A 17,191-nucleotide genomic window follows, 5' to 3' on the forward strand; every position below is an offset into this window, starting at 1 on the left:
ATATATTCTTTGAAAAAGTTAAAAACATTTTCGTCCATATTGTCGTTTCCCAATTGAGCATGGTATCTTCTTTTATTCGGGAATATTTCTTCTATCACCGTTCTTGCTGGGTTATAGCTTACTTGTTTGAAGATGACTTGGTTATTGAAGACATTGAGAGGTTTCTCTGATATTGGTATTTCTAATATTGGACTTTCTCTGGCTGTATGGTTGGTGATGCCACTAGTATCTTTGTCTGGGGTAATTTCCGGGTTCAGGTTCACGCATTCCTTGTCTCCTTCGGTTGGGGGTTTATTCTGAATTTCTTGTTCTTGCGGTATGGGGTCCTTATCTTCAGGAAAATGTTGATGAAAGCAATCTTTAAACAGATCGTTGGTGATGTCATCTGCAGACTCAGGAACTTCTGATGGAGGATGGTTGAATAGAGATGCCTTGTCGTCGTCGTAGTTTGCTTCATGGAGCTCCTTTGTATGTATCTCTATTCTGGAGAGCGCATCGGCGTTGGTATTGCTTGTGCCTTTTTTGTAGACCACTTCGTAGTCATACTCTTCTAGCTTCAGGCGCCATCGGACCAGTTTTGAGTTTGGATCCTTCAAGGAGAAGAGCCACTGGAGGGGACGGTGATCTGACAGAATTTTGAATTTTCTGCCGAAAAGATATGGTCGGAAATATTTGGTGGCCCAAACTATTGCTAGCATTTCCTTTTCGATGGTAGAGTACTTCATTTCAGTTTCGTTCAGGGTCCTGGATGCATAAGCTATTGGCTTGTCTTTTCCTATGGGTCCTTGGGATAGAACGGCTCCTATGGCGAAATTGCTGGCATCTGTGGTCAGATTAAAGGGCTTTGTGAAGTCCGGATACTGTAGTAGTGGTTCATTGGTAAGCAGGTTTTTACAAGTTTGAACACATTTTAGGAATTCTGGCGTATGCTCTATATGGGCATCTTTCTTGAGACAGGAGGTTAACGGTTTGGTAGTCTTGGCGAAGTCCTTGATGAACTTCCTGTAGTACCCTAGAAGTCCTAGGAATCCTCTGATTTCTTTGACAGTTCGAGGTACAGGATAATCCATGATTGCTTTGACTGTTGCTGGGTTTGGTTTTATCCCATTTGGAGTGACGATGTGTCCTAGAAAGCTGACTTCTTTTTTCAGGAATTCGCACTTGTCTACTTGTATTTTGAAACCAGTTTCTCGTAGACGTTGGAAAACTTTTGTGAGGTTGACCATATGCTCCTGCAGAGATGTAGAGAAGATGATTATGTCATCCATATAAACCAAGCAGATAGTCCCTTGTAGACCCTTTAGGACATTGTCCATAACCCTTTGAAAGGTCGCTGGAGCATTTTTCAGTCCAAACGGCATACGCAGGTACTCGTAGTGTCCGTTTTCGACGTTGAATGCGGTCTTAGGGATGTCCTCCTCTGCCATCTCTATTTGGTGGAATCCGCTTGCCAAATCCAGGGTAGTGAAATATTGACACCTTCCCAGTTTGTCGAGGATGTCAGAAATGTTCGGAATAGGGTAGCGGTCGTCTATTGTCTTCTCGTTGACTTTGCGGAAGTCCACAACGATACGCCATTTTGCTTTTCCAGAGGCGTCCAGTTTTTTTGGAACGACCCAAATTGGTGAGGACCAGGGAGATTGGCTAGGTCTGATGATTCCTTGGTCCAATAACGAAGTTATTTGCTTCTTGACTTCTTCCTTGTGTACATACGGATATCGGTATGATTTTGTGTAGACTGGGATTTCGTCTCTGGTTTTTATATGGTGTTTGACCTGATTGGTGAATGTGAGTGAGGAATCTGGATGGTGAAAAATATCAGCATATCTTCTGCATAATTTTCTGATATGCATCTCCTCTTCTGGATTCAGGTGGTCTGTTCTGATTAGATCATCCATGTTGTTGATTGGGTCTCTGTTTCCTGATGGGATTATGTCAGCAGAATAAATATGATGCTCTTGAAGATTTATTGGGCTGCTGCGTACTGGTTCGGCTAGAACGATTTGGAGTTTATCTGGACTGAAGTTGACAATTTCCGTCCAGGCTAGATGATCACGGGCATCAGTGAGAGCTTCACGGATGTAAGCGCCTGAAGTTTCTGTCTTGGTATCATGATAGTTCCATTCTTCTCCTTCACCGGTAGTCGTACTTGGGTCACGCTGTCTGGCTCCAATTGAATAGAGTAGAACTGGGTCTTATTGGTTTCGTAGTACTGGATTGGGAGAAAGGAGTATTCGGTTAAAAGGGAGGATTCAGGAAAATTCAGTTCAGCTTTGAGAAATTTCAGGTTGTCGAGTCCAATGAGGCCATCAAAAGTTTTGTGGAATTTGAAGAGGTAGAATTTCATAGTGCCGTTTGAGTTAAACTCAGGAAATATTGGAATTTCTGCACTGTAATCTTGAGAATAGTTTTGGAAAATGGAAGTGACAACGAAGGGATCTTTTTTGATGCAATCCTTGTAATATTGGAAAGCTAATTCAGGATTGAGAAAGAATTTTGTTGATCCGGTGTCAATGAGGAGTTTCAGGGGAGGATTTGCAATGGTTATATAAGGAAGTTCTCTCTTATCGTCGAATGTATGCAGTTCCACTATGTTTCTTGGTTTTGTCCTGGATCCAATGGAAAATTTACATCTGGATCCTGTTGGTCTTCTTGAACCTGGAATTCTTCAGTTGGTTCTTGATCGGGATAAGAGCAGGTTTCTTCAATGTAATAGGGGTTCGCTTCATATGCAAAGTCTTCGTCATGTTGCTCAATGTTGAACATGGGAGCTGGATTGAAATTTGGTCTTGCCTGAGGTTGTGTTCTCATGCTCCTCGTTGGTGCTCCATAAGTATTTCTGGTACTGATGCTCTTTGGTGTTGGTTCTTGTCCGTTCTGCCTGTTTGGTTGATTCTGTCCAAAACGTGGTGGTTGGACTGAAGGCCACATCTGTTTCTGTTGAGTATTTGGTTGCCAATGTGGTCTGAAGGTCGGTTGTTGAAATTGTGGTTGGAGTCCCATTGCCTGATGAGGTTGTTGTTGTCCGGGTCGTTGAAAGTGTTGCATGGGTTGGTACATCCGCTGTGGTATTGATTGTTGGGCATATTGGTGATTTGCAGTTTTCTGCTGGGTCTGGAGTGGTTTCTTAGGGACTTGTGGGGGTCCAAACGTCCTTTGTAGATAACGGATATTGTTTTCTTCTTGGATGTACTGCATTGCTGTTGCCAAATCTATTGGTTTCATTGCTCTTATGGTGGATCCCATGGGCTCTCGTAGTCCGGCTAGGAATGTTGTTAGAGCTTGTTGTTGGAAAAAGCTTTTCTTGCTGATCTTTATTGTTTCATCGGCGGTGTGTAATTCGATATAGTTTCATATTGTGTTTAAAAGTCCCATGACTTTTTCGTAGAAACGTTGTGGTGTTTCGTTCTGGTCTTGTCGCAGGTTTACCAAATCTCTTGTTAAGGAATTTTCATTCCGTTGGTCGGCGAAGTTTTGGATTAGAGTTCCTTTGATGCTGTTCCAGTCACTACATCCATAAACTGAGATGACGTCTTTGGCTCTGCCTCGTAGCTTGTTGAGTAGTCCTTGTATCAATATATGGTTCTGAAAACAACCGGGGTCTTCAGTATTCCAATATTCGTTCAGAATCATTGTTGATACGTTGATGAACTGGTATAATTCATTTGGGCTTCCATCGTATTCGGGTACAATCCAAAAATTCTTCAGGTCGAATTGTTTTGCCATGTTGATGGGATTTAAAGGTTGGTCAATTGTTTGAGGAATAATGGATGGGCGAGAATTGATACTTGAAGGTGAATTTGGTAAAACTAAGGTAGGGGGACGTAAAATAGTATTTGCAATTGATGAAGTTGAGTTCATTTATGCTTACAGGATGACGATGATGGCTCGTTGCATATTCTGTCACCAAAAACTTATTTCTATGTAGATATTCCTTGACGGACGATAGTGAAGAGGTATTCTTGTCTACGGCCGGAATTCTTCCTGGAGTACTTGCTTCTCGGTGGAACTTGGTTCGGGAGAATAGTGGATAAACGTTTGAGAACGACGAGGATCTTCTAAGGACTCTTCCACTATCCTACCGACTGCGCCAATTATATTTCTCGTTCACACAAAAGGGTTTTTAAAAACTTTTTATTTGAACAGAGTAACAACTAATAACTATGAAATATAAGTACTGGCTATTACAAATCAATTGAACCTATTTATACATAAATTATTGCCGACTTTGCAGATATCAGCAAAATAATTGATGTCGTCTTCGGGCCATCGAACAATATCCTGCTGATGTAAGAGGTTATCGAACTGTAACTCGCTGTTGATGTGTTTCAGGAAGGCGTCTAGTTCAGTATTCCCTTGGTTCCATATTATAAAGGTGTCGTCTACATATCTCAACCAGACTCGAGGTTTCTTGTGGGCTTCTTCAATGGCCAGAGTTTCAAACCACTCCATATATATGTTGGCTATGACTGGTGACAGTGGCGATCCCATTGGCAGTCCCTCATCTTGTGTAAAGAATTCGTCCTTCAGTTGGAAATAACAGTTTCTTACACATCATCCTAGTAATTCCATAATTACTTCTATAGGTAGATTCGTTCTTTTAGGTTCCCGTCTTCGGATAGCTTTCTCTGTATGATTTGGAGTGCTTCTTCGACCGGAACGTTGGTATAAAGGCTTTCCACTAATTAGTTGATCTTCCTGTGTGATTTCAATTGACCCTAGTAGTTTGATAAAATACCTTGAATTCTTCACAAAAGACGATGTTTTTCCTTGTAATGGTTGTATTATGGGAAGTGAAAATCTAGACAAGTTTTTTTTCTTTATTATGCATGACATTAAACCAGTAAGAACTTTAAAGATAACTTTAAATAAAACTCGTGAGCTGTTGGTAACCAGATGATTAGGCGTCACCTGACACGGCCACTTCACAGCAAATGCGATAACATGAAAATAGTTGGTTAACTATTTTCATGTTACTCACATGACTTATGTTACTCAAATGACTCACAAGAGATGTCAAAATTTGTTTTTATAGAAATATTAAATTTATCTATTTCAGTATTAGTTGTACAACAAACTTTGTATGATATTTGTGTAAAAAGTAAGTTTTATTTTGTTCGTGAAATTGCTCAATTCGCTATGCTCGTTTCGTTAATCTTTTCAATCACAGAATAAAACCTTACTTTTAACACTCATATCATAAATAGCTATTTCTGGCGTCTAAAATGCGTCATCAATCGTTGTAAGCGATGGCAAGCTAGTGCATGAAATAATTGTTTGGGACTAGATTCAGAATAGATTCATATGTGTAGGTAAAGTAGTGCTAATTTTCTTATTAGTCATTGGGTTATGCGTGAAGACTGGCAGTAAACAAATCTAAAGCAAATGAACTCCAAACGTTCAAGCCAGTCTCGATATACCTACAGAGTAGGGTAAATGGACTGTCGCCTATCAGAAAACAACTATTCCCCTGGCTAATACCACGAAGGGCGTTGGATTATACCCGACAGGCGTCAGTGCAGGAATCTTCACAAAAAACGTCCTGCATATGCAACTGGCAACACAACTGAAAGAGTCGACCTTCAATTTTGGAACGGGCACACTTGCAGACCGGTTTCGGGCTCATTAGCCACTCGTCAGTGCAAGATAGTGATCATCATCGACCTAAAGTCAATGATAATCCATAATTGAAAATCGGAATTCTTTCGGAGTATTTCGACTCTTTCAATTGAATTGCCAATTGCATATGCAGGACATTTTCTGTGAAGATTCCTGCACTGACGCCTGTCGGATATAATCCAACGCCCTTCGTGGTATTAACCAGGGGAGTAGTTGTTTTCTGATAGGTGTCAGTCCATTAACCTACAGTGTAGGTATATCGAGACTGGCTTGAACGTTTGAAGTTCATTTGCTTCAGATTTGTTTACTGCCAGTCTTCAAGCATAGCCCACTGACTAATAGGAGAGTTTTTCTTCCTTATTCAGAGGAACCGGGCAAATTACGGATATGCAGTTGGTTAGTACCTCGTCCACTAGATGGAGTGACATTTTGTGATGTTCGCTCCAACTTTGGAAGAGGAATGAAATACTCTGAAAGAATTCCGATTTACAATTGATGTCTAAGGACTTCATGCCGCCATCCGTCATCCATCAGTCATGTACCCATTGGTCCCTCTCAAGGCCAATGATCAGCCAAAAGGGTAGGGGAGCTGGTCTCTAAACCTGAACGAACTTAAGATGAATTTCGTCGATTTACAATTATGGAATATCATTGACTTTAGGTCGATGATGGTCAATATCTTGCACTGACGAGTGGCTAATGAGCCCGAAACCGGTCTGCAAGTGTGCCCGTTCCAAAATTGAAGGTCGACTCTTTCAGTTGTATTGCCAGTTGCATATGCAGGACGTTTTCTGTGAAGATTCCTGCACTGACGCCTGTCGGATATAATCCAACGCCCTTCGTGGTATTAGCCAGGGGAATAGTTGTTTTCTGATAGGCGTCAGTCCATTAAACCTACTGTGTAGGTATATCGAGACTGGCTTGAACGTTTGAAGTTCATTTGCTTTACAGTATGAGTGATAATGTTCAATCTGTCAAAACTAACATATAATTTTCTTCTTCAGCTGGCCATTTGCAACAGCAGTTCAGAGCGGCTCAATATAGAGGTTTACCATTACCAATTCTCTGGATAGTAGATTATTTTGTGATTGATGGCGAAGGACAGAGATTTGGGAGATTTTATAGAACTGCAGGATGGTATACCCATATCTTAATGTGGGCTGCTTTTGTTTGCTGGTTGCTCGCAAATATTTTATTCAGATCAGGTGAATAGATGATGATTATTTCATTATGATATGTGAGTGTTGTTTCTCATAGTAGTAGAGTTTTTCCCAACACCAAACCGTTATTTTAACATCTCAACACGTGTTTCGATCACCAAGTGATCATCTTCAAGATCAAGAAGTTTGATCTTTCTATTGAAGATGATCACTTGGTGATCGAAACACGTGTCGAGGTGTTAAAATAACGGTTTGGTGTTGGGAAAAAACTCCAATAATATTCATTACTACACTAAAATTTCAAACAGTGCATCACAAGCACTTAATGTAGATTGAAAAAAAGTTTTATCAACTGTGGACAACAAAACATTCAGAATATTTATTTACAATTTCTGTAAATTTTCAGTTATCCACTATGGCGCCTACATTCTTGGATTGTGTGGGGCACTTCAATTATTTGCGAATTTCATTTATTTAGTAGTTCGTAATCCCTTCCCGCTTGTCATACCATTCGAGGATGGAACTATCATTACAAAGTTTGGATTCCACTATTGGTGTACCTTTGTAGTGGGTAAGATTTAAAGTTTTAATCAATCTTTGAAGAAAATTCAGATGATTTACTTTTTTAGGAATTTTTTGTCTCTCATTATCAGCAGTGATACTGTTCATGGATTACCAATATGATGAGTATATTTATAACTTTTTTGGCGTTAATCCCCTGAATAGTTATGATGAAGTAGTTTATTTAAGTAAGTACCCAGATACTGTGTTACAAAATCTAAATGACAAACAAAAAAGATTGAATATGAACCACAAAAAAAAATGTAAATTGGTTAACATGTAATATCTCCATATAATATCTATGAGATACTTCAAAACCATTTGTTTCAATAAGGTAGCAGTTTATGAAAATATACAAGGTTAACTAAATGAGTGTAAAACATTGAAGGAGGTGATTCCTCATCGAAAAAAAGATAGGATCTTTCATGTAAAGAAATTTCATTGGAGCATCCCTTGTTAAGATACATCCTCTTAAAGGGGGTACATAAAATTTGTATAACAATTTTTTTCACAAGCACTAAAAAAGTTACAATATTGAAATTAACCTGACGTTTTGTACTACCAAAAAGAAACTTAGCCAGAAATTTATTTGGTTTACCTCATGGTTGTAAGGGGTGGAAAACGCAACCCCTAAAATTTATTTCCAGTGTAACTTTTTGTCTTATTATTTGTTTACCATTTAAAAATTTATTTCTGATAGCCTGTTTCATTCTAAACAAAAAATAAAAATGTCCCTTGGGTTTTTTGCCCAAAATAAACCAGTTCGCAGCAAAAAATTATTTTACGGACAACTACAGAGATACATCGTCATAAATGCGAAAATACGAAACTAATCTACCTATCTAGTAGGTCGCTATTAGCGATAGTGACAATTAAATTGGTATGACGCTGTCAGTTTGTGAATTTTCGAAATTGAAATAATACTAATTGTGTGTTGTTGTTCTGGTCTTAATTTGTTACTTTAATAATTCACTTGTTATTAAAATGGCATACACAAATGAGGACATGGCTGATATGCATTACGTTTACGGTCTGTCGCAGGGGAATGGGTTAGAATCTTCTCGAAGATATGCTGAAATGTACCCTCAACGGCAGCATCCTTCACATAGAATATTGGCTCAACTTCATCAACGATTACGAGAATATGGTTCATTCGACAAAAGAACGCAGGATTTTGGTTGCCATCGAGAAGTACGAACACCACAGCTTGAGGAAGCAGTACTTAATTTGATTGAAGAACAACCTACTACCAGTACTAGAAAGATTGCTTTCCAGCTAAATGTTGATCATATGACGGTATTTCGAATTTTGAAGGAACAACTCTTATACCCTTACCATCTGCAACGAGTACAGGCACTGTTACCGCGAGACTTTCCGAACCGTCTTGAATTTTGCAATTGGATGCTGGAAATTATTAGAAGAAATTGTGACTTTCTGAAGACGATAGAATTCACAGACGAATGTAGTTTTTCTCGGGACAAGATTATTAATTTTCATAATTACCACATATGGGCTGATGAAAACCTTCACGCTAGTGTCGAAACTAACCATCAAGAACAGTTTTCTCTTAACGTGTGGCTCGGAGTTATTGGGGATGATTTAATTGGGCCTCATTTTCTACCTCCTCGATTAAATGGTGAGGCATAAGTTTAATTTTTAAGATAAGTGCATCCAGTACTGCTGGAGGAAATTCCTTTGGGCGTCAGAAGGGATATGTTTTTTATGCATGATGGGGCTCCCGCCCATTTTAGTCTCAAGTAGCACGTCAGCATTTAACTGAAACATATGCAAATCAGTGGATAGATCGAGGAGGACCACAGAACTGGCCCGTTCGATCCCCGGATCTCAATCCTCTCGATTTCTCCATTTGGGGTCATTTACAGCATTTGGTTTATCGTTCTCCTGTTCGCGATGTGGAGGACTCAAGAAACCGCATCATCGATGCGTGCAGGGTAATCAGAGAGACTCCAGGAATATTTGAGCGAATACGTGGCTCAATGCGCCGACGTCTAGACACATGCGTAATGTCTGAAGGTAGACATATTGAACATTTACTATGATTTCTACATGTGTGTTTTGTTATTAATAAATTAGTTTTATTTATTACCCTTTAATCGTTTAATGCAGGTACTAACTACAAAATAACAATAAATCCAGTTCGCATTTATGACGATGTATCTCTGTAGTTGTTCGTAAAATAACTTTTTGCTGCGAACTGGTTTATTTTGGGCAAAAAACCCAAGAGACATTTTTTGTTTAGAATGAAACAGGCTATCGGAAATAAATTTTTAAATGGTAAACAAATAATGGGACAATTGGAAATAAATTATAGGGGTTGCATTTTCCACCCCTTACAACCATGGGGTAAACCAAATAAATTACTGACTAAGTGTCTTTTTGGTAGTACAAAACGTCAGGTTAATTTCTATATTGTAACTTTTTCAGTGCTTGTGAAAAAAATTGTTATACAAATTTCATGTACCCCCTTTAAGGGGCTGTATCTTAACAAGGGATGCTCCAGTGAAGTTTCTTTATATGAAAGATGAGGAATCACCTCCTCAAATGTTTTACACTTATTCAGTTACATCCTGTATAAGACACCTATATAAAAAACAGTCAACAAAACCATGCCAGGAATCGCACCTTGAAAGGTAAGAACTCGTTAATCCTTAGTTCGCACAAGAATCGTCTTCTGAGGGTTGTATTTATTCAAGGGAGTGACAGCTGGTTAATGAAAAAAAAAATTTAGAACACTGACTAAAGTAACCAGAATACGGGCTGTCAACGAATCTATTAGACAAGTCACAACTTCTAGACTATTAGGTGTATCAAAATGAGATTTGGTATAGGTGAATTGTATGTAAAGAAGGGAGTTATTACATATTTTTTACATTCCGGTCAGTTCCGGTTTCACCGAAAACTCTGGATCAGAATGTGACATTTCAGAAAGTTTTTACACCTATTTAATTTTTCAGAGTCACTTTGAAATTGCATCCAAGTGGCCATGATCAGATGTAAACTTATCTAAGACCTCAGGTGATATAAGAAAATTACAATCGCGAAGTTTTAGTGACTAGTATGTTAGATATGAATGAGACAAGTTGGCAAAATTACATTTGCGTGTCTAACTATTGTGTTAAGCGTGCCATGGACAGGCATGAGCATGATGCATAATATTTTGCAGTTATTTCCATCAAGACTTCTTTGGAGAACAAAACACTCACTTAGGTTATGACAGTGACATAAGCTTCATGAACAGAAGGTAATGGGTGAATTTTAGTTTAATTTTTCGTCAAAATAATGTATACTCGAAGTGAAAAAGTTGATATGTTGTTATTGTTTGGAGAATGCCACAGAAATTCAATAAATGTTGCTGAGTTGTATGCTCAGAGACATTCCGATCGGCAACATCCATCCCATCAGTATTTTTCCATATGTTGAGAATCGTCTTAGGTAGGAGGGAAATCGAGAGGTAGAGAGGTTCATCATAAATGAGGAGGCTGAGATAACGTTCTTGCTTTGGTTGAGGTTGACAAAACGGTTTCTTTAGGAGAAATCAATCGATAAATCAGCAAGAAAAATACTAAAAAAGTACGAATATCAAGCATTTGAATATCAGTCACATCAAAATTTGTATGCTGATGGCAATAGACGAGTAGTGTTTTGTGACTGGTTGCTTCAAAAACCTAAATTTTATCAACATTTTTTTTTCTGATGAATCACGGTTTACAAATAATGGCTTGTTTAATAAGCAAAATTCTTGATATTGGGCCTAATAAAATCAACATACAGAGAGCAATTTTCAAGAAAGGTTTCGCGTCAATGTCTGGGATGGTATCGTTTGAAACAGAATAATTGGGCCAATATTGTTTCAAGATCAGTTTACAGGGGTTAGGTACTTAGGTTTTCTTCAAAATGAAATCAAGAATCATCTTAATAATATCGTTAGATTCGTCAAAAAACATTGTTTGTCAAAAAATGGTCGCCATTTGAAAAATAATAGTTAGACACGAAAATGCAATTTGACAAATTGTCTTATTCATATCTAACATACTAGTCACTAAAACTCCGCCATTGTAATTTTCTGATATAACCTGAAGACCTTAGATTAGTTTACCTATCTAGATGATATTTCAAAAGTGACTCTGAAAAAATTAAGTAGGCGTAAAAACTTTCGAAACTGCCACATTCCCATCCAAAATTGTCTCAGAAATAAAAAAAATGTTACAATATACAGGGTGTTCCATTCAAAAATTTAGGACCGGGGTCATTTTCAGTGAAACCTCTTTTTCACATACCATTTACCGATACTAAATCTTATTTTGATATACCCAATAGTCTAGAAGTTATGACTTGTGAGACTGTCTGACAAGTAACTGAAGAACTCCTTCACTAGAACAGAGTGACTTAGAACAATTACAGGACTACTCACTGGACATTGTCTATTTGGAGGACCCCTAAACAAAATGAGGCTGTATATAACAAAATCCTCAATTGCAAGTTATGCAACAAAGTGATAGGAACAGCTCTTCATGTCTTATAATGAATTTGAGGCATAGGATTCAAGGAATTTATGGATATCCAAAATTATGTCCAGAAAATAAGGACTTATAGCACAGGAAACAAGATTGTTGTAATGGGTTGTCATTAAAGATAGAGATTGCAGAATCTTCAGAAAACTTAGACAGCTCCTAAGCAGCAAAAAAGTGTAGTTTACCATGTTTCTTTTAATTAATGGGGACCTTATCAAATTATAACATTTTGGGTCGCTCCGTGTAATAAACTTGAGAAAATAAGTTGAAACAAAATTTGAATTTTTTTGTAACCATTTCAAACAAGTTGCTTGTTACTTAAAGATGCTTCTATAAACCCCAATAAAGCACGTTTTTTTATTCATTGAACGTTTCTATTTCAAATGTATGACAATTCTTTAACAATCAAATAAAAAATTACCTTGAGAACAACTGAGTAAAAAAATACATAACAAACTAATGAAAATGAAACTTATATACAAAGGGTATTTGAAGATATTTAAATTGAATAAGGAGAAACATTCTTCCCCCAGTAAAAAAATCCCATTCTTCAGCTCATTTCTTCATTTTCATTAAGTCGAAATGGTAGTTCAACATAGATAATATTCTTCAAGCCATCCTTACCAAAAGGTGTTAGCAAGCATTTGTGACTTTTTCCACCCTGTTCTCAAATATTTTCCCGATTCATAATCTCCAGGTGGACCTTCCATGTGTGCGTACCCTACAAGAAAATGATTCGGAGTGAGAGGTTCAGCATCTCCTGGATCGATTGATACGTGGGTAATTGGTCTTGAATTAACTATAGTTTTTGCTTCTGTGAACAAGGTAGCTAGAGTTTTTTCGTTCAGTGATTGTCCATAGACAATGACTGATCGTCGCAATTCCTCAGCAGCACCTCTGAGATTTGTCCTATTGTCATAATTAATTTTCTCAGAATATCATATTTTTGCAATGAATCTGTGGTCAAGGAAGATGCAATTTCTGAATGAACTGCACTTGCTGAAAGGAAAATGAATAGGACACCACACCCCTTTTCACCCCTTTTTTTTCTTCCAACGGTCACCAAGTTTGGCCCAAAATAATCCATGTCAACGTTAGTAAAAACTCTCATACAAGATATCATTAACTTAGAAAATGATACACCGTAAAATAATGTTAATACTTACATGGCAACATTTATTGACGGGCAGAAATAAGAAATAATTGTAATTCCTCATATTTTCATCTTCTATATTTCAGCTAAAGAAGAACGGTTGCACCTGAGACCAAAGAAATCCTCAAACGATATACCATTAGTTCCTTTGGAATCAGGAAGTAAGCAAGAAGAAGACGATGATGATGTTGATTATGTTCCTGTATATTTGAAACGAAAGACTGAGGTGTTGGCTCCTAAAGTTAATCGTTACAACAAACCAGCACATCTGTTGAGTTGAGTCTTAATTGTAATCTTCCATCAAGATGTTCGTGCGATTTTGTATTAATATAAAAAAAAACTCAGTAGTATTGAAAGATCTGTTTTCTGTTGAAGTTGATCAGTTGTACTCGAGAAAAATGTGAATATTTGCATTAAAATCTCTCTTTATTGAGTATGTGACATCTATTGTTCAAGGAAATTAATATTTCAGATGAAAATTTTAAACATTTCTTTCAGATTTTCTGAATAGTAGGTAGAATCTGACAAATACTTGCCAGAAAATGACTTTAATGGCCAATACCATGAAGAACATTGCTATTCAGCAAGCAATATAATATTACGGAAATCAGTCGGGCGATCAGGCGTCAAAATGAGAACTATACCAACAAGAATGGTCGTCTGATGACTCAATTTATTTTTTATATATGCTGATGCGAAATATTCTTCATACATTCAACTACGAGGTAATCTTTTGAACAGAGCCTTCAACAGAGAAGCTGATTTCCGGGTTTTTAGCTGTGGCCTGCAGGTTTTTATGGAAGGCGTTTCATCTACGATTGCGGTACACATTATTACAGATGATGAGGTAACGGATTAGTGCTCTAGATATCTTCACAGCAGATACTTGGTAGTATCAGGCATAAGAACTTACAGATTACGACCAACAAACCCATAATATAGATTTGAAACGGTTATCTCCAGGCGTGAAAGCCTACTCTTTGGTCCCATGACTGTGTCGAGGAGAGATATACATAGGTCAAGAAAATGAAACCTATACAGTAGGATTCTACAAATGTCTGCCGAAAAACAATTATTTTCCTGAATATATCCGGATTATATCCGGCAGACATTTGTGCAAGTTTCCTCTTAGAGAAACAAGATGTTTATCTAAAAGAGAATTGCTATGTGATACTCAGTCGAGTATCTGACGGCAAACCTGTCTTCATGAAGTCTGTCCTGCACTGATAGGAGTGATATTTCGAAATCAGTGACCATCTGTCTGCATTAATTTATTAATGAAAAAACTTGCACAAATGTGCATGTACATTGGATCCAATGTCTGTCGTGGTAATACTCAAAAAAGTAGTTTTTCCGACAGGCCTTTGCGATTGGAGTATTAAATATAAGTGGTTTTTTAAAGAAAATCACAGTTTTCTAGTGAGCTTTGTGAGAGTTTTCACCTTGCACAATCAGAAAAAATTTTTGAGGAACCTTATACAGTTGTAGAAAGGGTAAACTGCTAGTTAATCAAGTTAGATATATATCTTGACATTTCTGATGATCGCCTTCATGACATTTGACAAATATGAAAATATAGAATTTGTATGAAAAATTTCAGCATGAGCCAAACATGCAGCCAAAAAAAAAGGCTGTGATTCGCACTGTAGCAAGATCTAGAACTTATTCCCATTTAATAGCAGAAAGGAATTATGTCTCAAGGAAGAAGCATTCAAACACACAGACTGATTGTACCTTTTGGAAACATACACCTTTTGACCAAGATACTCAGTTCAGTACTGGATTACAAAGTTTCTCTGAAGACAGTAGAAAGACCTACATTGAGGCTTTGGATTATGTGAATCGATTGCATCAATCAATGAATCAAAAATTAAAGGAATACTTTGAGAACAATGACTCCGGAAGAAATGAAGTACCATTTATTTTTCCTGACATTCCCAACTATTTTTCATTGTTCTCGGTTATTTTGAAATATTCTGAACCTCCAAAAAGCCACCAACGATCAAATTACCGAAAGTTATTGTCTGATAGTGAAGAACATTCAACGTTACTTGAAACAGAGAAAAGTTCAAAATTTAATACAATTGTCCCTCCTTTAAATAGTAAAAATTATGATGAAAATCAATTTACCCTGAAAAATAAATTGGAGACTGATGTACTGAATGTTATCCAAGAGAAGGAACAACCTGAAACTTGGAACGAAGGCTGCTCATCGTTGTCTGAAACAGATGGAATGCAATCCAGAAATGAAATTGGTCAAGATAATTTTCTCGATCCTTTAAAAGAACATCTCTTAGAAGATATTTTGAATAATTTTCTCAAGTTGGATAAACTGAAAAATTTAAAAAAAGGGAACCTGGTAAAAACCTGTTTTAATATAGTGAATATACAACCACAAATAAACTTAATAGAATATGCTCGACAAAAAGATAAGAAAAATTTGGATTTGGAAACAATATCGTCTGTCAAAAATAACGAAAGAGACTATTTTCAAAGCAATGATCCAAATATTCCTTTCCCTTTAAGACCTAATACACCTATCAAAGTTAAAAATATGTTTGACAAGATATCAAAATCCAAAGAAAAAATCGGCAGCCAGAAAATATTTGAAAATAAAATATTTCAAAATCATGAAGATGAATCGGATACTGATAGCATAATTTTTGACGATGTTGAATTTGAAAAAATGAGTCAAAAATCTCAGTATGGTACCAAAATTTTTGATAAAGCCGAAGAAACATTAAAACACTCCATTTATGAAAAGTCAAACCCATTGAAACTGAATGGGAAAGATATGACAAAAGTTGATGAAAAAATGTTGAGTGCTATAGGGTTGTTTACAGAACGAGGCGATATACGACCAGGGGTAATCGACATTTTGGAAGAACATAAAAAACTGAAATCTAAGGACACTAGAAATAAACAATTCCGAAGTAAGAGACAATGGGATATACAAATCCACTTGAAACCAACGAAAGAAACGCATCAGTCTAGTTTACCATCCGTTTCTACTGATAAGTCATTCATTAGTTTGTCTTCTGATATAAGGCTGCAAGTTAAAAATGTAAAAAGTCAGTTTCACCAAACAGAAAAAAATAGTTAACATAAAGGAGAACTCACCAGAGAAAATGAATAGATGTACTAAACATTTGATAGGCCAACAAATGGTGAAGGACTAATTCATGTGAATGTTTTTAAGAAATTAAAGTTGGTAAATCACTTTCTTTTGAAACTCAAAAAATGAAATTTTTTCCTTGGACTTACCTATCTTTTTTTTTGGAAACATGAAAGAATCTATTGATCCACACCTACTTTTTCTGTTCAACTAGATCATTTGGTGCAAAGTATTGTCGGAAAAAATATTAGGACATACCTGTTTTTTTATTGTTTGAAGGACATATGTAATCTGAATTAACATTAAAATAAGAATTGTGACTGATCAATCCATTATATCCCTTCACTCACTTATGTAGCAATCCTCTCTCCTAGTTTTGAACCATTTTCATTATGTATATTCCAATCCACTACTTGAGCATTTATAAACGTCCTCTAAAGTTAACTAGTAATCTCAAGTTTTCCAATAGTGTGATTTTCATTTACTACATTAATACAAGAACAAATTGCGGTGGAAACAAAGGTAATTTTTCAATCAAATATATTTTTGTTGTCAAAAATTCATTTCCTACTTTTCAAAATTTACCAGATTTTATGATTGACAGATGACATGAAAGAAATCCTATGACTTTTCATTGGTAAAAACTGATGCACATTTTCCGTATGTTCCTTTTTCATCGGTTAATTCACCGATGTAATGGGAATTCAATTGGACTGTTTTTTATTACCGGCTTTCAATTGATGTATTCCATCAATTGTTCATTTTGTCGTCGATGTACATCGATTACTTCATGTTTGGCCGCAATAGTAGACGGAACGTTTCGAACTTCAAATTCTACGGCCTACTGACCCAAATTTTGTTCTCTTTAATGTTAATATAGTTCATTAAGATTCAATGTTTCACATGGTAAAGAAATGTATAATCATGATGGTGAAATTTATTGTGGAGGGAATTAATCGGCGAACTACACATAAATAGAATTAGATACAATTATATTTTTATATAAAACCCGTATTCACATTTATACGACGTTTTGAAGTTTTACGTGTTG

At 36.7% G+C, this 17,191-nt stretch overlaps 1 protein-coding gene across 1 annotated transcript in view; it reads left to right on the forward strand.

The window, feature by feature from the left end:
- The window catches only part of LOC111511351 (dual oxidase maturation factor 1), a 34,872-nt gene extending 18,404 nt beyond the window's left edge, over positions 1–16,468 (forward strand). Inside the window, exons 4-7 of the mRNA XM_023167365.2 lie at positions 6,624–6,824; positions 7,186–7,350; positions 7,409–7,528; positions 13,112–16,468. Coding sequence (XP_023023133.1) covers positions 6,624–6,824; positions 7,186–7,350; positions 7,409–7,528; positions 13,112–13,305 — 680 coding nt within the window. The 3' untranslated portion in view covers positions 13,306–16,468. The remainder of the gene's footprint in view (positions 1–6,623; positions 6,825–7,185; positions 7,351–7,408; positions 7,529–13,111) is intronic.
- The last annotated feature ends 723 nt before the right edge of the window (positions 16,469–17,191 follow it).

This window comes from Leptinotarsa decemlineata, unplaced genomic scaffold (genome assembly GCF_025532065.1).
Source record: "Leptinotarsa decemlineata unplaced genomic scaffold, Ldec_3_MD MMD2_tig00026328_RagTag_RagTag, whole genome shotgun sequence".
In the NCBI taxonomy this organism is placed as follows: Eukaryota; Metazoa; Arthropoda; class Insecta; order Coleoptera; family Chrysomelidae; genus Leptinotarsa; species Leptinotarsa decemlineata.